The sequence below is a fragment of the Odocoileus virginianus genome, chromosome 20, assembly GCF_023699985.2.
Source record: "Odocoileus virginianus isolate 20LAN1187 ecotype Illinois chromosome 20, Ovbor_1.2, whole genome shotgun sequence".
Taxonomy (NCBI): Eukaryota; Metazoa; Chordata; class Mammalia; order Artiodactyla; family Cervidae; genus Odocoileus; species Odocoileus virginianus.
In genome coordinates, this window is record NC_069693.1 from 24,214,865 (window position 1) to 24,235,022 (window position 20,158).

At 42.3% G+C, this 20,158-nt stretch overlaps 1 protein-coding gene and 1 long non-coding RNA gene across 2 annotated transcripts; one reads left to right on the plus strand and one right to left on the minus strand.

Moving 5' to 3' along the window:
- Window positions 1–909: 909 nt before the first annotated feature.
- On the minus strand, window positions 910–5,952 carry LOC139029895 (uncharacterized). The gene is made up of 2 exons (XR_011482178.1): window positions 5,002–5,952; window positions 910–4,752 (listed from the first exon to the last, which is right to left on the minus strand). It is a non-coding gene; the product is annotated as an uncharacterized lncRNA (long non-coding RNA).
- A 539-nt stretch (window positions 5,953–6,491) lies between these two features.
- NQO1 (NAD(P)H quinone dehydrogenase 1) lies at window positions 6,492–19,556 on the plus strand. Its single transcript, XM_020870215.2, has 6 exons — window positions 6,492–6,633; window positions 14,303–14,467; window positions 14,576–14,706; window positions 16,875–16,988; window positions 17,662–17,763; window positions 18,640–19,556. Exons 1-6 carry the CDS (start codon window positions 6,627–6,629, stop codon window positions 18,943–18,945), a joined length of 825 nt encoding a protein of 274 aa, XP_020725874.1. The 5' UTR covers window positions 6,492–6,626; the 3' UTR covers window positions 18,946–19,556.
- Window positions 19,557–20,158: the final 602 nt, after the last annotated feature.

Sequence of the window (20,158 nt, forward strand, 5' to 3'; positions counted from 1 at the left end):
CGCACATCACCAAACCACTGCAGTCTCAGCTCTCCCAGAAACAGCACATTATGGCAGTCAACAGGAATTGCCCGGTTAGCACAGTGAGATAAGCTGCACGGTAGACACGTGCCGTTTCCTGAAGGAAACAGCTAATGAGCATAATTATAATAACAAAAGAAATGGGAAGCAAGTCAAAGAAAGTTTCCAACTTGGAGTCAGAACTGGTTTTTCTCTGCAACAAAATCATTCCACACCAAACAACAGCCCCCATTTCTACCCTTGAAGGAGGCCCATGTGTGGATACCTCCCATGTTGATGGGACTCCAAGAGATTCTCTGGTCAACTTTACCAGTTATTTCTTAAATATCCAGTAGGAAACTAAAATAAAAATTAGTGAAAAACTAGGACTTCCCTGGTGGTCCAGTGGCTAAGACTCCATGTTCCTAATGAAGGGGGCCTGGGTTTGATCCCTGGTCAGGGAACTTGATCACACTCGCCCCAACTAAGAGTTGGCATGCCACAACTAAGACTCAGCACAGCAAAATAAATAAATATTTTAAAAAATCAAACTGTTCTTGTATTGCAAATTGAGTCTTTACAAGAACTGAAATGTACCTTGAGAAGCAATTGAAACCACACCTTTTCTTTCTTCCAATTCCCAAACCTCTCCTATCCATCTTTTTTTTTTTTAGTTCTACCACTTTATTGCTACCAACCCATTTCCCTCCACCCTCGTGCACACACGCTCAGTCATGTAATCCCATGGACTTCAGCCTGCCAGACTCCTCTGTCCATGGACTTTTCCAGGCAAGAATACTGGCGTGGGTTGCCATTTCCTTCTCCATCTCCTATCCATCTTAAAATGCTTGTAGATATTGTAAAACATCTGGACTTGGGGAACAAAATGCTTTCTTGGTGAAACTTAAATTCTTTTTCTGTGCCATGTGAGATGTAAATGTTCTACCTGGTCTCCTCTAAAAACAAAGGTAATTCTTATCAGAAGGAGTGTGGGGGAAGGTGATTTGGAAATTAGTGTGTTAGTTGCTCAGTTGTGTCCAACTTTTTGGAAGCCCATGGACTGTAGCCCACCAGACTCTTCTGTCTATGGGATTCTCCAGGGAAAAATACTCAAGTGGATTGCCATTCTCTTCTCCAGAGGATCTTCCCGACCCAGGGATTAAACCCTGGTTTTCTGCACTGCAGGCAGATTTGGAAATTGGGCCTGTGAAAAAATCTTAAAAATCTTCACCACAAATATTAGTGAAAAGCTTCAGTTACTGAAGAAGGAAAACTTAACTTTAGTCCATCTGCCAGAAATACAATTGGGATCTAACTGTTCTATTTTAAACTAGTGGATTTTGCATCATTGTACTTGTCCCAGATATAAAATTGAAAAACAAAAGCCATAAGATCCTCTTTGCATCTGTCTGCATGTTTATGTATGTCTACATGTTATAAATGAGTCATTCTTTTCTAACTCTAGAAGGTATTATTTATAAAGAGCTCTATTCATATTCATGTGATTGGAATAATCTTTGGTATATAAAAGCTAGTTTGTGTTTTGATGAAAACAGGCATGCCTTTACAGTTATCAAAATTAAATATAACACTTTTGTTCTACCTAAGTTTACTAAAAGTCAAGTTCATGTTAGGGCTTCCCAGGTGGCTCAGTGGTAAAGAATCCACCTGCCAATGCAGGAGACACAAGAGACACAGGTATGATCCCTGGGTCAGAAGATCGCCTGGAGCAGGACATAGCAACCCGCTCTAGTAACCCCACCTGGGAAATCCCAAGGACAGAGGAGCCGTCACGAAGAGTGGGACGTGACTGAGCACAGCACAAAAGAAGACCCCTACGTTCATCACAGCATTATTTAAACAGTCAAAGCTAGGAAACAACCCAGATGCCCATCAACAGATGAGTAGTTAGAGACGACGCAGGGGTCTTCCCGTCTTCCCTGGTGGCTCAGGGGTAAAGAATCTGCCTGCCAATGAAGGAGACCTGGGTTCAATCCCTCTTCTGGGAAGATCCCACGTGATGCAGAGCAACTAAGACTGCGCTCCAGAGCCCGGGAGCTGCAACGCCTGAGCCCACAAGCCACACCATGGGAGCCTGGGCGCCCTAAAGCCTCTGCTCCACAGCGGGCGAAGTCACCGCAGTGAGAAGCCTGCACACCACACCCAGGCAGCAGTCCTGGCTCCCTGCAACGAGAGAAAAGCCAGTGCAGCAATGCAGATGCGGCATAGCCAAAATAAATAAAAAAGATGTGTGTGTATATACACACTCACAATGGAATACTAATCAGCCATAAAAAAGAATGAAATGATGCCATTTGCAGCAATGATTCTTATAAGGAAGGAAGGAAGGAAGACAGCTAAAGACAAATATCACATGATAACACTTATGTAGAATCTAAAAAATCAGTAATACAAATGAACTTATTTACAAAACAGAAATAGACTCACAGATACAGAAAACAAACTTACAGTTACCAAAGAGGAAAAAGGGAAAAACTAGGAGTTTGGGGTTAGCAGATACAAATCACTATGTATAAAACAGATAACCAACCAGGTCATACTGTATAGCACAGGGAACTATATTCAATATCCTGTAATAAACCATAGTGGAAAAGAATTTGAAAAAGGATAGACTGTATACACAAATTACTGAATCACTCTTCTATACGCCAGAAACTAACACAACATTGTAAATCAAGTATGTTTCAATTAAAAAAATTCTAAGTGGAGTCTTTTTAAAAAAATATTTATTAAATAAATAAATAATATTTATTTACTTGGTTGTGCCAGGTCTTAGTTGCAGCATATGGGATCTAGCTCCCTGACCAGGGATCGAACCCAGGCCCCCTGCATTGGGAACAAAGAGTCTCAACCACTGGACCACCAAGGAAGTCCATAAGTGGAGTCTTTTAAGCTCAAACTTACTTTAAGGTTTTCCAAAAGGTCCCTGGAAAATTCAAAGGATTTGTCGTTCACCAGATAAGATGTTGAGCTAATTACATTTATTTGACTCGTTACATTACTTGGGAAGCATTACCAAAAAAAAAAAAAAAAAGAAGTGATGTTAAATCTTCTTAGATTATATTTGTATGATGCATGTTATTAATATAGGTGGTGTTTTAGAAATTCCTAGAAATTTGATATATCCTAGTATAATGTTATCAATCCTAACTCCAGTTTTGATCTTAAAATTTGTATATCACATAAATGACCAAATTTCCTTGTTAATTCCACTGTAAAAAAAACTCTCATCAAATCTTTAATCATGGGCATTTTAAAGTCTTTTGGCTACAGACTACTACTGTTTTATTCTGATGCTTTGCAAAGGTCAGATTCAAGAAAAGGGTGCCACTGATAACCCTGTCAAATTACAAGGTGTCGAACCTTGGGTGCATATTTCACAACTGAAGAAGACTACCTGACATCTGGTCCTGTGCAAGCACTGGAGACCTCAAAATCAAATTGACTAGGAAGAGAAGCAGCCAACTGCAAAGTGGACTGCTTCCTCCAAGATGTCGGATCAAGAATATTTCTACAACAAAAAACCAAATAACCCGATCAAAAAAATGGGCAGAAGTCCTAAATAGTCTGTGTGTGCTCACACTATCTGAAGCAACACAGATGCAATCAGAGATTATCATACTAAGTGAGGTAAGTAAGAAAGAAAGACAAGTACCTTTTGCTGAGCAAGGGGGTAACTGTGCTGTAAGTGGCCCATACCACTTCCTATATTTGGACTGACACGTCTGAGGAAGTTAAGACTCAGGTATGTAAGATCACCGGATAAGTCAGCTGACTTTGAAAAGAGACCCTCCTTCAACAGTCTTTCTTTGACGTACTTGATTCTGATTGGCTTGGGACTTGGGGACTATGGCTCTCAAGTGCACTCCAAACACTCCTCCTTATAAAAATCGTAGTTGTCTCCTTCATATGCTGTATTTTCTCAAAAGTTTTAAAAGCATATTTGCAACTGCTAACCACCAAACCAAGGATTTCCCAAAGAATCTCAGAAGAGAATCAAAGAAAAAACCCAACTTAAAGTGAACCTGACAGGAATTCCCTGGCAGTCCAGTGGTTAAGCCTCAGTGATTTCACTGGCCTCAATTCCCGGTCTGGGAACTAAGATCTCGCCGGGTCCACAGTGCAGCCAAAAAAAGTGAGTCTGATATTGTGAATACAACACAGAGACTCATCAAAAACAGAATTCCAGAGTTTTGCTGGGAGTAGCACTAAAACTTAATTTTTTTTTTTAAGTCACATCTCTCAGGCTGAGACTCTGATCAAAAGGAGGACACTGTTTAAAACAAAACAGGCCCAAAATGGAGTTGCCTAGGCTGTTTCAGGTCACTGCTACTGTTAAGTCACTTCAGTCGTGTCCGACTCTGTGAGATCCCATCCCTGGGACTCTCCAGGCAAGAACACTGGAGTGGGTTGTCATTTCCTTCTCCAGTGCATAAAAGTGAAAAGTCAAAGAGGAGTCGCTCAGTCATGTCTGACTGTCACTGAACCTCAACTTAATTAGTTTTGGTTCTCACAGAAATGGACTCTTAAATTTAGTCAACCTGGAATCTTGGGTAATCTGCCTGAGAGATTCCTGCCAGCCCTTAAAGGAAAGTAACCTTGCAATAATTAACCCACCTGTTGCCTCGTATAACTTCTTGTTCCTGCTTCTTTTCACCTAGAAAATTCTTCAATTTGGACAGCTCCTCAGAACTCCTTTCTGTCTGCTAAGTCTTGAATGCTGCTGGGTTCCTGAATTGTTGAATAAAGCTAGTAAGAGCTTTAAAACTTACTTGACTGAATGTTATTTTTAAACAAAACAATCCGTTTCAACTAACTCTTCCTTTTGCTTTAGGTGCAACATGGCTTGGCTTGGTAAAAGTACTAAGCCCATCTTTATTCAACATTTTAATTTTTCATCTTTTCAAGCTTTTTTCCTTCAAATGCATTTTTAATAAATTGCACTAAAAAGTTATCTTGATTACTTCTTGAGTTTCTCACCCCCTTAAATTTTGCTTCCTCCCCTAGTGCGCTTCCCATCTTTCTTCCCTCTGAGTCTTCTTAGTTTCACCTGTAAATTTTCCGACAGTTACACTTTTTTCTTTCCACCAGCATAGTGCTAACATGTGGGATCCAGTTCCCAGACCAGGGATCCAACCCGTGCATAACGCAATGGATGCAGAGAGTGATCCAACCACTGGATCACCAGGGAAGTCCCTCTGAAGGTTCTGTTAGGTAGTTAGAATAGGGAAAAGGAGTTCAGAATGGCGGTGGCTAAAAGGCCTGGAAGGGAAAAGCCTGTGAAAATAGAACAAAGGAGTGAGAACCTTAGGTAAAACAAACAACACTTCTGACTGGCCCAATTTACATAAGACAGGCCCAGGGACAGAGAAACATAAAAAGAGGAGCCAAAACCCGCTTCTCTCTCTCTTTCCCTTGCGATGGCGTGCTCTTCTCTTCGCGTCTTTGGGTGGACGTGCCCTCACACCTCGAAGATGGATTTTCCTGCTATTTTCTAAATAAATTGAGCTGTAACACTGATTTATTTAAGAGCTATAACACGGTCTGTCCTCCGAGAGCTGTGACCTGCCAAGGGGCTTTAATGTCCGTCACTCCAAATCTTTGTTGTGAAGAGACAAAGAACCGAGGAGCATACACTCGCCTGACATCTATGTTAGTATTTTAAAGTTCTATTTCTTTTTCCTTAGCCTCCTTCCTTCTGTAGGATGAAGACTTTACTGTAACTCTGAGAATCTTAGAAACTCAAAACTTTTGCTCTGTTTCGATCAATTGTCCAAAGTAGTACTTTGGGTACAAAGCACTCCATTTTTATCTGTCTTGGCTAGTCTTTAAAGGCTTCCCCTGACGATGATAACAAGCCTTGGACTAGCTCTTCAGGAAAAAAAGCCCTTCTTCAGATTATGAGAAGGGGTTTGCACCCGGGCAGTGCATTCTAGGGGACCCCCCCCCCCCCCCGCCCCTGGCCCCACCAACTGCAAAATGTGAACCTTGTAAAAGCACGAACAAATTCATTTCTCTAGAAGCAAGTCTCCCAGGTCATCTCAGCCCTCGAAACCTAAGTCTAGTCACAGTGACTCAGCGAATCTGAGTCTAAAGAACTGCACTCCTCTCTCTGACCGGCCCGTTCCAATTCAGAGCCAATTCCCGGAGTCAGGAGAGGCCTGGATAGCGCGCCCAACGGAACCCCGGACTCCATCGGACACTTCCTCCTTTTGTTCAGGTGGTTTCAGAACAGGGTCCAGGGGACATGCCTTCCACACCCACCCAGACCCATGGGTTCCTTACGCCCTATACCCTAGGAACCCTTCTTCCACATGGGTCCTTATACCTGCACTCAAACTGCCAGTTCTTCCTAGAACCTCAGCCAGGGCGTGCTCCGCCCTGCACCCCAGGGCCCGAGCGGCGGCTCCGCCTTTGCTGGCTAGTTTATGGGCCGGGCCGGCCAGACTGGGTATAAAGTAGCAGGCGCTAGGCGGCGGGCAGCACCAGTGACGCGTTCTAGGTGGCAGCTCGCTAAGCAGCCTGAGGACCTCGCCTCCCACCCCTCCCCAGCTTGAGTCACCCGGGCAACCAGCAGACCAGCCAATCGGCGCGCCGCCCGAGCCATGGCTGGTGAGTGTCCGCCCCCGCCCCCCACCCACTCCAGCAGCCGTGCGGTCCCCAGCCCTCGTTCCTCAGCAGGAGCTTGTGGTTTTCCTCCTCGACTCAAGACTGGAAACGGGGAGGCGTTAGGGTAGCTGGATGAGCCCTGGCAGATGCCGGGAGAGGAGGGGCTCCTGTTTCTACCCCGCCCCCAGAAACTACGGTGGGCCGTTAGGAGACAATTGACCTTGGAAGCAAAAGGTTCCTTCCCTCTGGGGTCAGAATCAGCCGTCAGAGACCAAACTGGCCCACTTGCACACCCTGTTTGACTTTAATAGTATTTAAAATCTTTTGGAATAAGTTGCTAACATTTAAAATACATATAGGCAATTTCACTTAAAAATGTGGGTTCCCAACTTTTTTTTTTTTTAGTTTAAATATTTGCTTGCGTGTATTTTGGCTTTTCTAAATAGACATTCACATCTGTAAACAATAGGATTTGGGCTTCAGCCCCAACCCCCAGTTCCTTACAAGTTTTTCTCATACATTGGCTAGAACTGCCATTTATTGTTGTTTAGTCACTAAGCCGTGTCCCGCCCTTTTGTACTCCATGGACCGTTGCACACCAGACTCCCCATGGGATTTCCCGAGCAAGGATACTGGAGTGGGTTGCCATTTCCTTCTCCAGGTTCCCAACTTCTGAAGGAAAATTGGAAGATCTGGCGATGGGGGTGCTTGAGCTAGGGAAGCTGCTCCCTTTTGTTTGATGGACATCAGACCCAGCTCCAGGCTGCTGGGCCAGGAGACTTTTCAGACTGTGACCCGTGGAGTGGGCAAACCTGATCTGGGTGCTCGTTGAGTGAGCCTCCCTTCTCCACCGTCAACCGTAGGGGGATCTTGGAGATCACCACACCTTGAATCTAATGTGTGGATGGCCTCTCATACATACTGGACCAGCTGCAACACCTGCTGGGTCTCGAATCCCTGTTTTCCAGACAGCCTTGCTCTGAGGTTGGGTGATGAACTAAAATCTAGATATCTATTTCCTTCCTAGAAGACAGAATTCTACCTTTTTGTAATTTCCTTCCCTATGAACCTAGTTCTACCTTCTGAAAACACACACACAAACACGCAACCTCATCTTTTTAAAAGTAAGTGGGTGAGGGAAGACATTGCTTTTGGAGTTGAGAGACTAGTTAGTTGCCCAAGAGAAAAGGGCTAAGCTGGGGACTGGAAGCCCACCCAAGGTTTCAGGGCCTAAGGGGTAGGGCTTGGCTGACAAGGCTTCCTGCATGCAGATTAGTGGCTGTTTCCCTCTAGGTTATTTGTTCCTCAGCTGTCTGGAGGACATCAATACCCCTCTTGAAATACTAGGACAAGAAATATTTCCCCATTCTCCAATCCTATAGAATGTTCTGTGTCTATGCGTAACTTAGACCAAAAAAAAAAAAAAAAAAAGGTTGGGGGAGCTAGTGAGGGAAAATGGGAAGATTTAGATCTTGTATAACTAGTATTAAGCTTCCTAGGTGGTGTAGTGCTAAAGAATCCGCCTGCCAATGCAGGAGATACAGCTTCAATCCCTGAGTAGGGAAGATCCTCTGGAGTAGGAAATGGCAAAAATTTGTTTTGTGTTGATATGCTGATGTATCCCAAATGCCTAGAGAGGTGCCAGGTGCATCCTAAGTGCTCAGTAAACCAAGGTGGGGAGGCTGGGTCAGTGAGAACATTAGCATTTCAAGGTGGGGAAAGAAGGCTGGCTGGTGTGAATGTAGAGTGGAAATAGAAGGTGTAGGATGGTGGGGACACAGAAATGAGGATGGACTGGGAGCATATTGCTTAGAGATTGAGACCTGAAAAGCAACTGGTGCAGGGAGAGAGAGGCATTAACAAGATGTGCTTAGCTGTGTTACATAGTCACTTCTAGCAGATGGGTTAATCATGTGCAGGACAAGCAAAACTGAATGGTAAATTAGAGGTACTGATAATAACCCCATTTGTCTTCCAAGACTCAGCTCAAATGCAGCTCTTTCTCAAGGCCTTTCCTGAGGGGCTGGCCCTGAAGTGAACAGTTTTCCTCTGTTAGTTACTTGTGTATGTGCCTTATGCCTTTCTTTGAGTAAATTCTGATAAAGTCAAGCTTGTGTAGCTAGTTAAATGGCAGGAAGGGAAACTGAGCCCTCTAAGTCCAAAAAAACTCAGATTTGGCCATGAAAAATGACCTGAAAATTAGAGAGGTGGGCTTATCTCTTGCTTTACCCTTACCTCCAGCAAATATGCACAACTGTTCTATTGATTGCCCATTTATACCCTCTGACCATTTTTCTACTGGATTGTTTTTAAGAATCTATATATTTTAGATTTTGAACTCTATTGGTTATATTTTTTGTGAATATATTCTTCCTGTTTGAATCTCGTCTTTTTTTTTTTTTAATTTTTGAAGGTAACAGTCATGGCTGTACTGTAGTTAGTAGATGTAAGCTCTTTGAAAGTAAGAGATAGGTGTCTTGACTTTCTCATTTCCTGGGAATCACCTTTATGTTTTACTACTTATAAAATGTTAATGTTGGTAAGAAGTGAAACTACATATATATAAATTTTAAAAATTAAAATATACATATGTAGGTAAGAAGTAAGCCAAGAGAATAAAAACTGACAAAACAGTATTTAGTAAACTGATATGCCTAATGCAAAGACAAATCACAAAGAAAACGCATGTTAGAGTTTAATATACTTACATTGCTCTCAGTAGTGTTCAGTCCATGAGTTGATAAGAAATCGGGTGGGAATTTGTTGAAGCAGCCTCAGGAATTCCTTTTCATTTTCCCGGGCTATATCAGAAGAAACTAAATCACTGCTGTAGCATTTAAATCCTCACCAAATTTATACCCCACGGAATCTGAGTTTATGGAGTCCAAAAGGCCAGGCCAAGCTTGGGAATCCTTCTTTTTTTTTTTTTTTTGACAAGGGGGAACCTAAAGCTTACACATGACTGAGTTTAAGCCAATGGGAGATGCCTATGCCAAGTGTGGTTAATACTGAAATCAGGGAGAGAACTAAAGGCTTACAGGTGCCTTAATTTTCTTCAAACAATACTATAAGAAGTTACAGGTGTACTCTCCTCAGTTCCACCCACAGTCACTGCTTTTAAAGAGTTAGGAAGGTATGAAATTGTAGCTCCAGTTTCGGGAGGATGGTGGTGGTAAACTTCCTTTCTCTGGTACTCTTCCGCATGCCCTGCGTGTTGTTGTGTGGATTTCTCTATATATATTTTCAAGTTATTCCAGCTTCACCATTTAAGAGGTAAATTTGGGTAACTTGCTTAAAGTTTCTGTGCCTCAGTCTTCCCATCCCTAATGATATTAATTCTGTTTACCTCACAGGGTTGCTGTGACAACTGAAAAAGCATACAGAGTACTTAGAACAATGCTCAGCATGTAATAAGCACCCTTTACATGCTCTTGTTGCAGAATAGGGATGTTCTAATGAGTTAATTAACACAAAGGATGTCCAAGAAAAAGCTCATCTTCCCCTCTGCATCTACCCCCTTGCCATCTCTTACTTGCCTAAAAAAACTGTTAACAGTGTCAGGTGATCATGCCACATCTTTTTCTCTTCAGAGCAATAGACTGCAAACTACCTACAAATATGGAGTTTCTTTTTTATAAAAGTAGATTCACATTCACATTATAAAGATTTTTTAAAATGTGGACCATTTTTTGAAGTCTTTATTGAGTTTGTTAGAATATTACTTGTTTTATGTTTTGGTTTTTTTGCCACAAGGCACATGGGATCTTAGCTCCCCCACCAGAGACTGAATCCACACTCCCTGAATTGGAAGGAGGTCTTAACCACTGGACTGCCAGGGAAGTCCCCATTTTATCATTTAATGATATATCCCGGATATCTTTCAGGGTGACAGTATATCAATACATGCAGCAAACTCATTCTTGTTAACAGCATAATATTCTATTCAGTTCAGTCGCTCAGTCGTGTCTGCCTCTTTGCGACCCCATGGACTGCAGCACGCCAGGCTTCCCTGTCCATCACCAGTTCCCGGAGCTTACTCAAACTCATGTCCATTGAGTTGGTGATGCCATCCAACCATCTTATCCTCTGTTGTCCTCTTTTCCTCCCACCTTCAATCTTTCCCAGCATCAGGGTCTTTTCAAATGAGTCAGTTTTCAACATCAGGTGACCAAAGTACTGGAGCTTCAGGATCAGTCCTTCCAACGAATATTCAGGACTCTTTTCCTTTAGGATGGACTGGTTGAATCTCCTTGCAGTCCAAGGGACTCTCAAGAGTCTTCTCCAACACCACAGTTCAAAAGCATCAATTCTTCGGCACTCAGCTTTCTTTATAGTCCAACTCTCATATCCATACATGACTACTGGAAAAACCAAAGCTTTTTTTTCTCCATTTATTTTTGTTAGTTGGAGGCTAATTACTTTACAATATTGTAGTGGTTTTTGCCATACATTGACATGAATCCGTCATGGATTTACATGTATTCCGCATCCCGATCCCCTCTCCTACCTCCCAAAACCAAAGCTTTAACTAGACGGACCTTTGTTGACAAAGTAATGTCTCTGTTTTTTAATATGCTGTCTAGGTTGGTCATAACTTTTCTTCCAAAGAGCAAGTGTCTTTTAATTTCATGGCTGCAGTCACCATCTGCAGTGATTTTGGAGTCCCAAAAAATAAAGTCTCTCACTGTTTCCATTGTTTCCCCATCTATTTGCCATAAAGTGATGGGACCAGATGCCATGATATTAGTTTTCTGAATGTTGAGTTTTAAGCCGACTTTTTCACTCTCCTCTTTCATCAAGAGGCTCCTTAGTTCTTTGCTTTCTGCCATAAGTGTGATGTCATCTGCATATCTGAGGTTATTGATATTTCTCCCAGCAATCTTGATTCCAGCTTGTGCTTCCTCCAGCCCAGCGTTTCTCATGATGTACTATGCATTATAAGTTAAATAAGCAAGGTGACAATATACAGCCTTGACGTACTCCTTTTCCTATTTGGAACCAGTACTGTTGTTCCATGTCCAGTTCTAACTGTTGCTTCTTGACCTGCATACAGATTTCTCAGGAGGCAGGAGGCATGGTCTGGTATTCCCATCTCTTTCAGAATTTTCCACACAGTTTGTGGAAAATTTGTCGTGATCCACACAGTCAAAGGCTTTGGCATAGTCAATAAAGCAGAAGTAGATGTTTTTCTGGAACTCTCTAGCTTTTTCAATGATCCAGTGGATGCTGGCAATTTGATCTCTGGTTCCTCTGCCTTTTCTAAATCCAGCTTGAACATCTGGAAATTCACAGTTCACATACTGTTGAGGCCTTGCTTGTTGAATTTTGAGCATTACTTTGCTAGCATGTGAGATGAGTGCAATTGTGCAGTAGTTTGAGCATTCTTTGGCATTGCCTTTCTCTGGGACTGGAATGAAAACTGACCTTTTCCAGTCCTGTGGTCACTGCTGAGTTTTCCAAATTTGCTAGTATATTGAGTGCAGCACTTTAACAGTATCATCTTTTAGGATTTGAAATAGCTCAACTGGAATTCCATCACCTCCACTAGCTTTGTTCATAGTGATGTTTCCTAAGGCCCACTTGACTTCTCATTCCAGTAGAATATATCATAAAATTTATTCAAATATGCTCCATAAACAGGCAATTGAGGCTATGTTTAATTTTTGCTAATGACTACAAGGGTCCAAGGGTTCAGTACATATCCTTGCTCATCTGTCCTGATGCTTACAGTCTGTAGGACAGATTCCCCAAAGTTGGACAACTAGATCAAAGATTTATGTGTCTTTTTTTTTTTTTGCCCCACCCCCCGATTTATGTGTCTTTAAAACGTCTAAAGATTCAGCTTGATTACTCTCACCAAAGGCTGAGGCAATGCATATTCCCACTGGCAATGTGCCAGTTTTCCTGCACTCTTAATAGCCCTTGATGTAATTTGTCTTAAGTTGTTTTGCCAATCGATCAGTAAATAATGATGTCTCATTTTAATCTGTTCTTCCTCACAGGCCTGCCAGGGCACCTTCTCATTTGTTTATTGTTTTTGCAATTTCCTTCTCTGAATCGTATCCTTACTGCATTGTCTTTTTCTAATTATTTGTAGGCATTTTGGGGGGATTTTAACTCTTTTTGGTAAGAAGAGTTTTGTGAACATCTCCTGGTTGTCAGAGTACCTGTCTGGTACTCTGTTTACGGAACCTTTCATTAAACACAATTTTTAATGTTTCTGGGGCTTTATCTGTCAAGCTTTTCCTTCATGGTTTCTGAAGCTGTACTTTTTTTTTTGTCACTCAGTCATGTCTGACTGTTTGTGACCCCATGGACTGTAGCCTACCAGGCTCCTCCATTCATGGGATTTTCCAGGCAAGAATACTAGGGTGGGTTGCCATTTCCTTCTCCAGGCTGTAGTCTTTCTTAAAAAGTAGCCTCTGTCCAGAGGTTATACAACTTCTCCCTTTCGTCCCATGCTTTTTAAGGTTTTAAAAATAACATTTCTTAAAAGTTAACATGTGCATAATAAGAAACCAAACAACACAAGAAGCAAAAAAAGAAAAAGTTATCCATAATCAGTTTACCTTTTGATGTGTCCTTTCTAAGTCCTATCTGCATATTTAAACAATTAAGCATCCTTTTTTTTATAATTAAGATCATACAGTTATGTGTCATGGTTTTTTCACAAATTGTGAATATTTACCATTTCAAAGTCCCAAAGCTATGAGTATTTTGATAACCAATGATACACTACACGAACTCAATCTAGAAGAGAAAAATGTAATCCTGCCTTTCTTGGCAACAAAAATTTCATAAAAGACACAAAGTGACAACAAGCATCTAGATAAAGGTATTGGCAGAGTTTATAATTTAAATACTGTAGTCCCTTGATGTTCAATTAAAAATGAGACTTAAAGCAACACAGTATATAGAGCATCCCATACTAGTCTGTTTCAGTTTTTAAAATTTAGATCTTTAATCTGCCAGTAAGTTGTTGCTGTATGTGATGTTAGTGGGAAACTTGTATTGAATATAATAGACACACTGGAAAGTGTACAAGTTCTAAGTGAATTTTCACCAACTGAACACATGCTTGTATAACCTGCATCCATTTCAAGAAATAGAACAGGGGACTTCCCTGGTGGTCCAGTGGCTAAGACTCTGTGCTCCCAATGAATGGGGTCCGGGTTCGATACCTGGTCAGGGAACTAGATCCCACAGGCCCCAACAATCCTCCAAGCTGTAATGAAGACCATAGATTCCCAAGTGCTGCAATTAAGACCCAGCGAAGCCATATAAATATTTAAAAAAACAGAACACAGACAGCACCCCAGGTGCTTTGTCTCCTTCCAGTCATTATTCCCTGATGGAGGATAACCACTGTACTGACCTCTAACACCTTAGATTTCTAAGGGGATGATTTTATTTTTATGCAGATGGTTGATTAAGTATGCCAACACCATTTATTAGATTAGCTACTGTTTTTCCAGTGAGTTAAAAATCACTCCTTTGATCAATGGTACTTATAAGGAGAAAATATATTTCTGGATTCAGTGGATGGGTTGCATAACCCAGTGTCTAACGAAATCACATCTTCCATTATGGAGCCCAGCTGGGCTCCCCTGCAGCCTGAGCTTTGCTGGGTGGTGACTGATTTTCTCCATGTGCCTTGTGTGTGTCTAAATAGTCAGAAAAGCACTGATCGTACTGGCCCACTCAGAGAGGACATCCTTCAACTATGCCATGAAGGAGGCCGCCATAGAGGCTTTGAAGAGGAAAGGATGGGAGGTCACTGTGTCGGACCTGTATGCCATGAACTTCAATCCAGTCATCTCCAGAAAGGACATCACAGGTGGGAGCGGCTCTCCCCTTTAATTAGGTCTTTGTGGAACCTCTCCCTTGTGGGCTTTCTGGCCCCGCCTTGGCCCTCTGGCGTCAGCTTCTCTTTTCCTCTCTGCAGGTAAACTGAAGGACCCCGGGAACTTTCAGTATCCTGCCGAGACTGTTTTAGCTTATAAAGAAGGCCGTCTGAGCCCAGATATTGTGGCCGAACAAAAGAAGCTGGAAGCTGCAGACCTTGTGATTTTTCAGGTGTGGTAAGACATCAGAAGGGGTGTTGAGACACTTGCGTTTTTTTGTCCCAGACCTGACACCTAATTAGCTATGTGCTCTTAGGAAAGTCACAGCCCCTTGACCATACTCTCCTTAAAGAAGGATAATTACTTCAAAGGTGCAGTATTACACAGATTTATAGATGTTATGAAGCTGGCTGTATATTCTTTGAAAGTATGACTGTGACTGCAGAGATGACATGTGAACCTTGAACTCTTTCCGAGAGTGTTTAGTCTTTTCTTCAATTAGTAATTTCTCATGGAATCACTCAAGTTTGCAGTTCTCACCCCATCTCCGTAAGCATCCTGAAGACAGTTTTGTAGAGCGAGGCACGAGAGCTTGACTTCTCTGCGATGGGAGCTCCCAGTGCAGTGTGCACTGCCCTGCTCAATGTGTTCTAGCAGCAAAACCATGGCCTTTCTCCTCCTGGAAGCTACCTCACCATTTAGCAGTCAGTACTGAAACTGGGTATGCTTCTTGTAAGTCACCTTTCCTGACAACGCTGGGCTGTACTCAGTGACTTTGCTGCTACCAATCCCAACCAGCTTTTTGGTATTAAACATGGAATGTATGCAACACTGGAAACTTCATAAGAAGTTTGATACTGGCTGTGATTTTTGCAGTTACGCAATCAGCTGCAAAGACTCTAACCTTTGAAGTCTCTTATTCTACCTGTTGCTGTGAATCAGAGCCACATAACATTTAGCCAGTGCCCCAAAGGATCCCTTTTTGGTCTACATTTTCTACTCTCTTATTGCAGTACAGCCAAGGCAGTGAGCAGTAGCAACTGTCAGTTCTGCTTCTAAGAATCACTATATTTTAGAATTGGAAAGGACGGCCTTTCAATTCAGCTTCTATCCAATGCATACATTTTCTTTACTACCAGTACAACTGTATAGGTTGCACACTGCAAAATAGCAACATAATGAAGGGCAATGTAAACTCCACAGATTTGCATATTTATTATATCAGTTTTGCAACAGATGACAGGAAGCGTCTTATTCCAGCAAAAGCAATATGCTAGAAATGATAGTCTGGCAACATTAAAATAAATGTCCTGAGGAAGGACTGCCTTCATTCCTACCAACGTGCCACATGGGCTAGGCCCTGCTCAGTTGTCTCACTTCTCCAAAAGGAACTTGAGAGAGTAAACTTTTAATATCAAGCAAGCCAATCAATTCTATTTTCAGCCCTCACTGTAGAGCATTCACAGGGGACCAGATCTACTTGCTTGAATAACCTACACATCCTAAAAGCAGCAGATATGGCCTGTCACAACCGGAGCATCTTAAATGTGAGAATATGAGAAGCTACTAGAGACCCCTCAAGCCCCTCTTTTTATGGATGAGAAAGGGGCTTGTGTGGCAGAGGTCATGCCTCACATTATTGGCAGATTCAGGGTAAGAATGCAGGTCTCATTCTCAATCATGTCCAAAACTTTACTTCCTTACTCTCTTTCCTATAGGTCTACCACTCTTCAAAGAGAAAACTACCAAGTCCTACAAATTTCTTCTCTGTCCTAGCTTTTTCTTTTAACCTCTGGGCATGTTCCTGTCATCATAGCCTTTAAGTGAGTCAAGAAGAAATACTGGTATGGCCTTGCTCGACTTTTACCAGGACAAGAGCCCAGTAGGTCTTTCTTGTGAGAATTCCCTGACGAACCTTGGTTACGCTGATCATTTGGTAGCATTTGTGAGTGGTTTTGTTTATTCTAAATGATAGGATTTTACATCCGTGAGCACAAGGTACAGGTTTCATATTTGTGATACCACACCCACTGAAGCAAGTTCTTAAGAAAATATTGATTTAGGTGTCACACACTGAGGCCAACTTTGCCTGCAATACTTGCTGTTTAGACTTTGCTGCCAAACGAGATTTCACAGAAACAAGTCTTTATTTCACGTGGCTCTCTTCACACCCACCCGGTATTTGTTATTTGTACGTAGGAACAGGAGTGTCTAGTTGACTGACTAAGGACAATGATTTTCTTTAAAATTTTCTTTTCTTGAATGTTCTACCTTCTCCAAGAGGAATGACAGGGCCTGAAGAAAGTTTGCCCCTCGGTGATGTCATGGACAGCAGCTAAGCACTGAATCTTCTGTGCTGGGGGTGTTCCCGATCTAACCTCTCTGTCCTCTGTCCCTCAGTTCCCCCTGCAGTGGTTTGGAGTCCCTGCCATCCTGAAAGGCTGGTTTGAGCGGGTGCTCATAGGGGAGTTTGCTTACACGTATGCTGCCATGTATGATAAGGGGCCTTTCCGGGTAGGTGGATAATTGTTTTGTTTTTTTTTTTCTAATGCCTGGATTTTAGGAAGATTCTGTCTTGAGACAGGGTTTTGAGTGCAGTTAGATACCACAGTCAGGCTCCAGGTACCGTTGGGAGAGATGTATGGAGATTAGATAAGCCTAGAATGGCAAAATACTGAGAGTTAAAGCAGGATGGTGGATATATCATTATACTGTTTTCTCTTTATGTATTGATATGTTTGAACTTGCCCATTAAAAAAAGGAGTCTGTCTTCATTTTCTAGACACCCAAAACTATACAAGAAGCATTTTTGAGACCTAGATCACAAGCTTGATCAATACACTAGATCAACACATGCCTAGTACTGTGAGGAGACAGATTTAAAACACTCCACCTAGGCACCAGCAGTCAGCACTGATTTTGCATTACCGTGACAGCCTTCACCTGACTTGCCACATGCAAGAGTGTGGAATCCTGGGCCTGCCCCTCTGCGTACCACTTTCCAGGCTGGTACTTTTGCAGAGTCATACTGCATGGCTCAGAAGAGCCAATGTATGAAGTAATACAAGGAGCCGATCTAGGCGGAGGTGGGGGTGGTGGTGGTACTTTTATATTCTTTTCCCTGAGGCTGATTCATTAACTTCTTGTCATCAAAGAGATGTGGATGCTAATGCCTTTTCTTTTACAGAATAAGAAGGCAGTGCTTTCCATCACCACCGGTGGCAGCGGCTCCATGTACTCTCTGCAGGGTATCCATGGGGACATGAACATCATTCTCTGGCCAATTCAGGTATCTAGTTTTCAGTGACCCTTCGGGGGATTAACTGAATTTTCTATTGGGTCCAGATCCTCCAGATAGCATTTCGAAACAGACCTGAGGTATGAAGATGAAAGAACTATAGAAGGGGCTTCCTCTTAGGACTGACCTGTCTTCCCAGGACCCCAGGCTTATAGAATAACTCATGTGTGTACACAATATCACTCTCTCCTGCTAGCCAGAGGATAGCGTGGATGACTCCCCCAGGTTTGCACAGCCACGTGACTGGCATCTCTCACCAATCTCCCTGTCTTCCTCCAAGTTGCTGCTGCAGTCTCACAGACTATCAGAGCCCAAGAAAAGTTAAGAAATTATTTAGTTCAGCTGATAAAACTGAAGTCTGAAGCAGGATTTTTGGTGGTCACTGGACCCTCAGGATAATCTCGTAAGGCTGGCAAGAAGAGCACGTGAGGTGGCCATCTACAGGATGAAGGAATCAATATTAATAATAACATTGGAGAACAAATGGCAAGAACAGTTTATGAAGACTCGTCTGGTAATGTGGAAAGGCAGAGAAACGCACCTCTGCAGGTCTTGGCAACAGTCAGCTGCTGAGAAGCTGAAACTCTCCTTGAGGTAACCGAACTTTCGGTGCTTTTGGCAGATAGTGCCAGGTTGGCACAGTTTCAGAGGCTTTATTCATTAAGAGAAGACTACAGCTGAATAAGCTAAAATAGGTAACAGCTAGGTACAGAGAGCACAAGGTGAGAGGAGGGAGCTATGAACTAACTCTCAAGGCCTTCACATCAGGGTGTCCTACTGGGAAGCCCAGATTAACTTTCGCTGTCTGTGGTACAAGGCGCGTGGCGTTTGACCTGTGACTCACCTCTGTGCTCTGTGTATCCCCAGAGTGGCACTCTGCACTTCTGTGGCTTCCAAGTCTTGGAACCTCAACTGACATACAGCATTGGGCACACTCCCGAGGATGCCCGAGTTCAGATCCTAGAAGGATGGAAGAAACGCCTGGAGAATATTTGGGATGAGATGCCGCTGTATTTTGCTCCAAGTAGCTTCTTTGACCTAAACTTCCAGGCAGGATTCTTAATGAAAAAGGAGGTGCAGGATGAGCAGAAAAGTAAGAAATCTGGCCTTTCTGTGGGCCATCACTTGGGCAAATCCATCCCAATGGACAACCAGATCAAAGCCATAAAATAAGATTCACAAGACTGGACTTCCTTCTAAAAATGTAACCAAATCTTGGTTTCTATTTTGAGCTTCCTTTATTTGCTTTAGTTTTTAAGATCTGTGCTTTTCTTTTTCCACGAGGAATGGATAGTAGAGAACAGACTAAATTCTTATGTTTTCGCATAGCTCTTTTAAACGATATAACCAATTCTTAGGATTGCTGTCATGGCAAAATCCGCTCAGGCTCGAAAGGGCTCTTAGGGTGTAGAGCAGACAGAAGTCAGAGACGCCAGACGGGATTCTTTAGGCCTCTACACAGTTCAATTCCTCTCTCTTTAGGGATGCATCGTTAGGAATAAATCTGGCTAGAGGGCATCCACACTCCTCAATGATCTATTTTTCTTTAATTACCTCCCTGTGGTTTATGGCAGAAGGGAATTGCTCAGAGGAAGAAACGACAGAATCTGTCTGACCTAAGGGACTTAATAATTGCTACTCTCTGCTTGTTTGTGATATATATTAGCTTTATTACTACACAATGACTACCATGCCTATATGAATGTCCTTCTTCCTTCAACTTTGTTGTTGGTTAATACAGATACCTTGAAATGAAAAGTTAATAAAAATCTTTTTCACTTCAATCTTCTGATTTGGTATCTGCAAATAAACCAATACATCTATAACTACATCTGCTATAGTGAATGAATTCACCTAAGGAAAGAGTACGCCTAATACCTAAAAACAGCCTCCCACAAATAGTACTTCATTTTTTGATCCATATAACTAACCTGGAATTTTCCCTGTATCATTTATAAACTGATGACTTTCCTTTCAAGGATGTGTTTTGGTTCCATGAATCTGGGGGCAAAATTGTAAGCCTAGAGTTTCACTAACTTTGGTAAATGATTTTGGCATTCATAGTCTAACTTCCTGTTTAAATGACTGAGGTGCATCTCTACTAAGTGTTGGTATAATCCAAGTTGAAAATGATGAAAGAATGCCCTCTTGTGGTCCAGAGAAAGAAAACACGAGAAACGATGCAAAACAAGGTTGCCTCTTACCTGCCAAGGAAATGATGGCATCAGGCAGGAGAACTTCATGTGCCAGATGCCAGCAAGCACTGGGTATTCTTTCCATAATATCCACAATGGCAGATGGCTGGATGCTTCAGTTTGAAAACATATGAAAATGTTTCCTGTTGCCTTTATCCTCACTGCAGTTTTATGTAAATTTCTAAAAGTTC

Bases quoted from the DNA above. Each gene is read 5' to 3' on its own strand.
- NQO1 (XM_020870215.2), top strand. The intron at 14,468-14,575 runs GTGGGAGCGGCT...TCCTCTCTGCAG, and splicing joins CTCCAGAAAGGACATCACAG to GTAAACTGAAGGACCCCGGG. The intron at 14,707-16,874 runs GTGTGGTAAGAC...TCTGTCCCTCAG, and splicing joins CAGACCTTGTGATTTTTCAG to TTCCCCCTGCAGTGGTTTGG.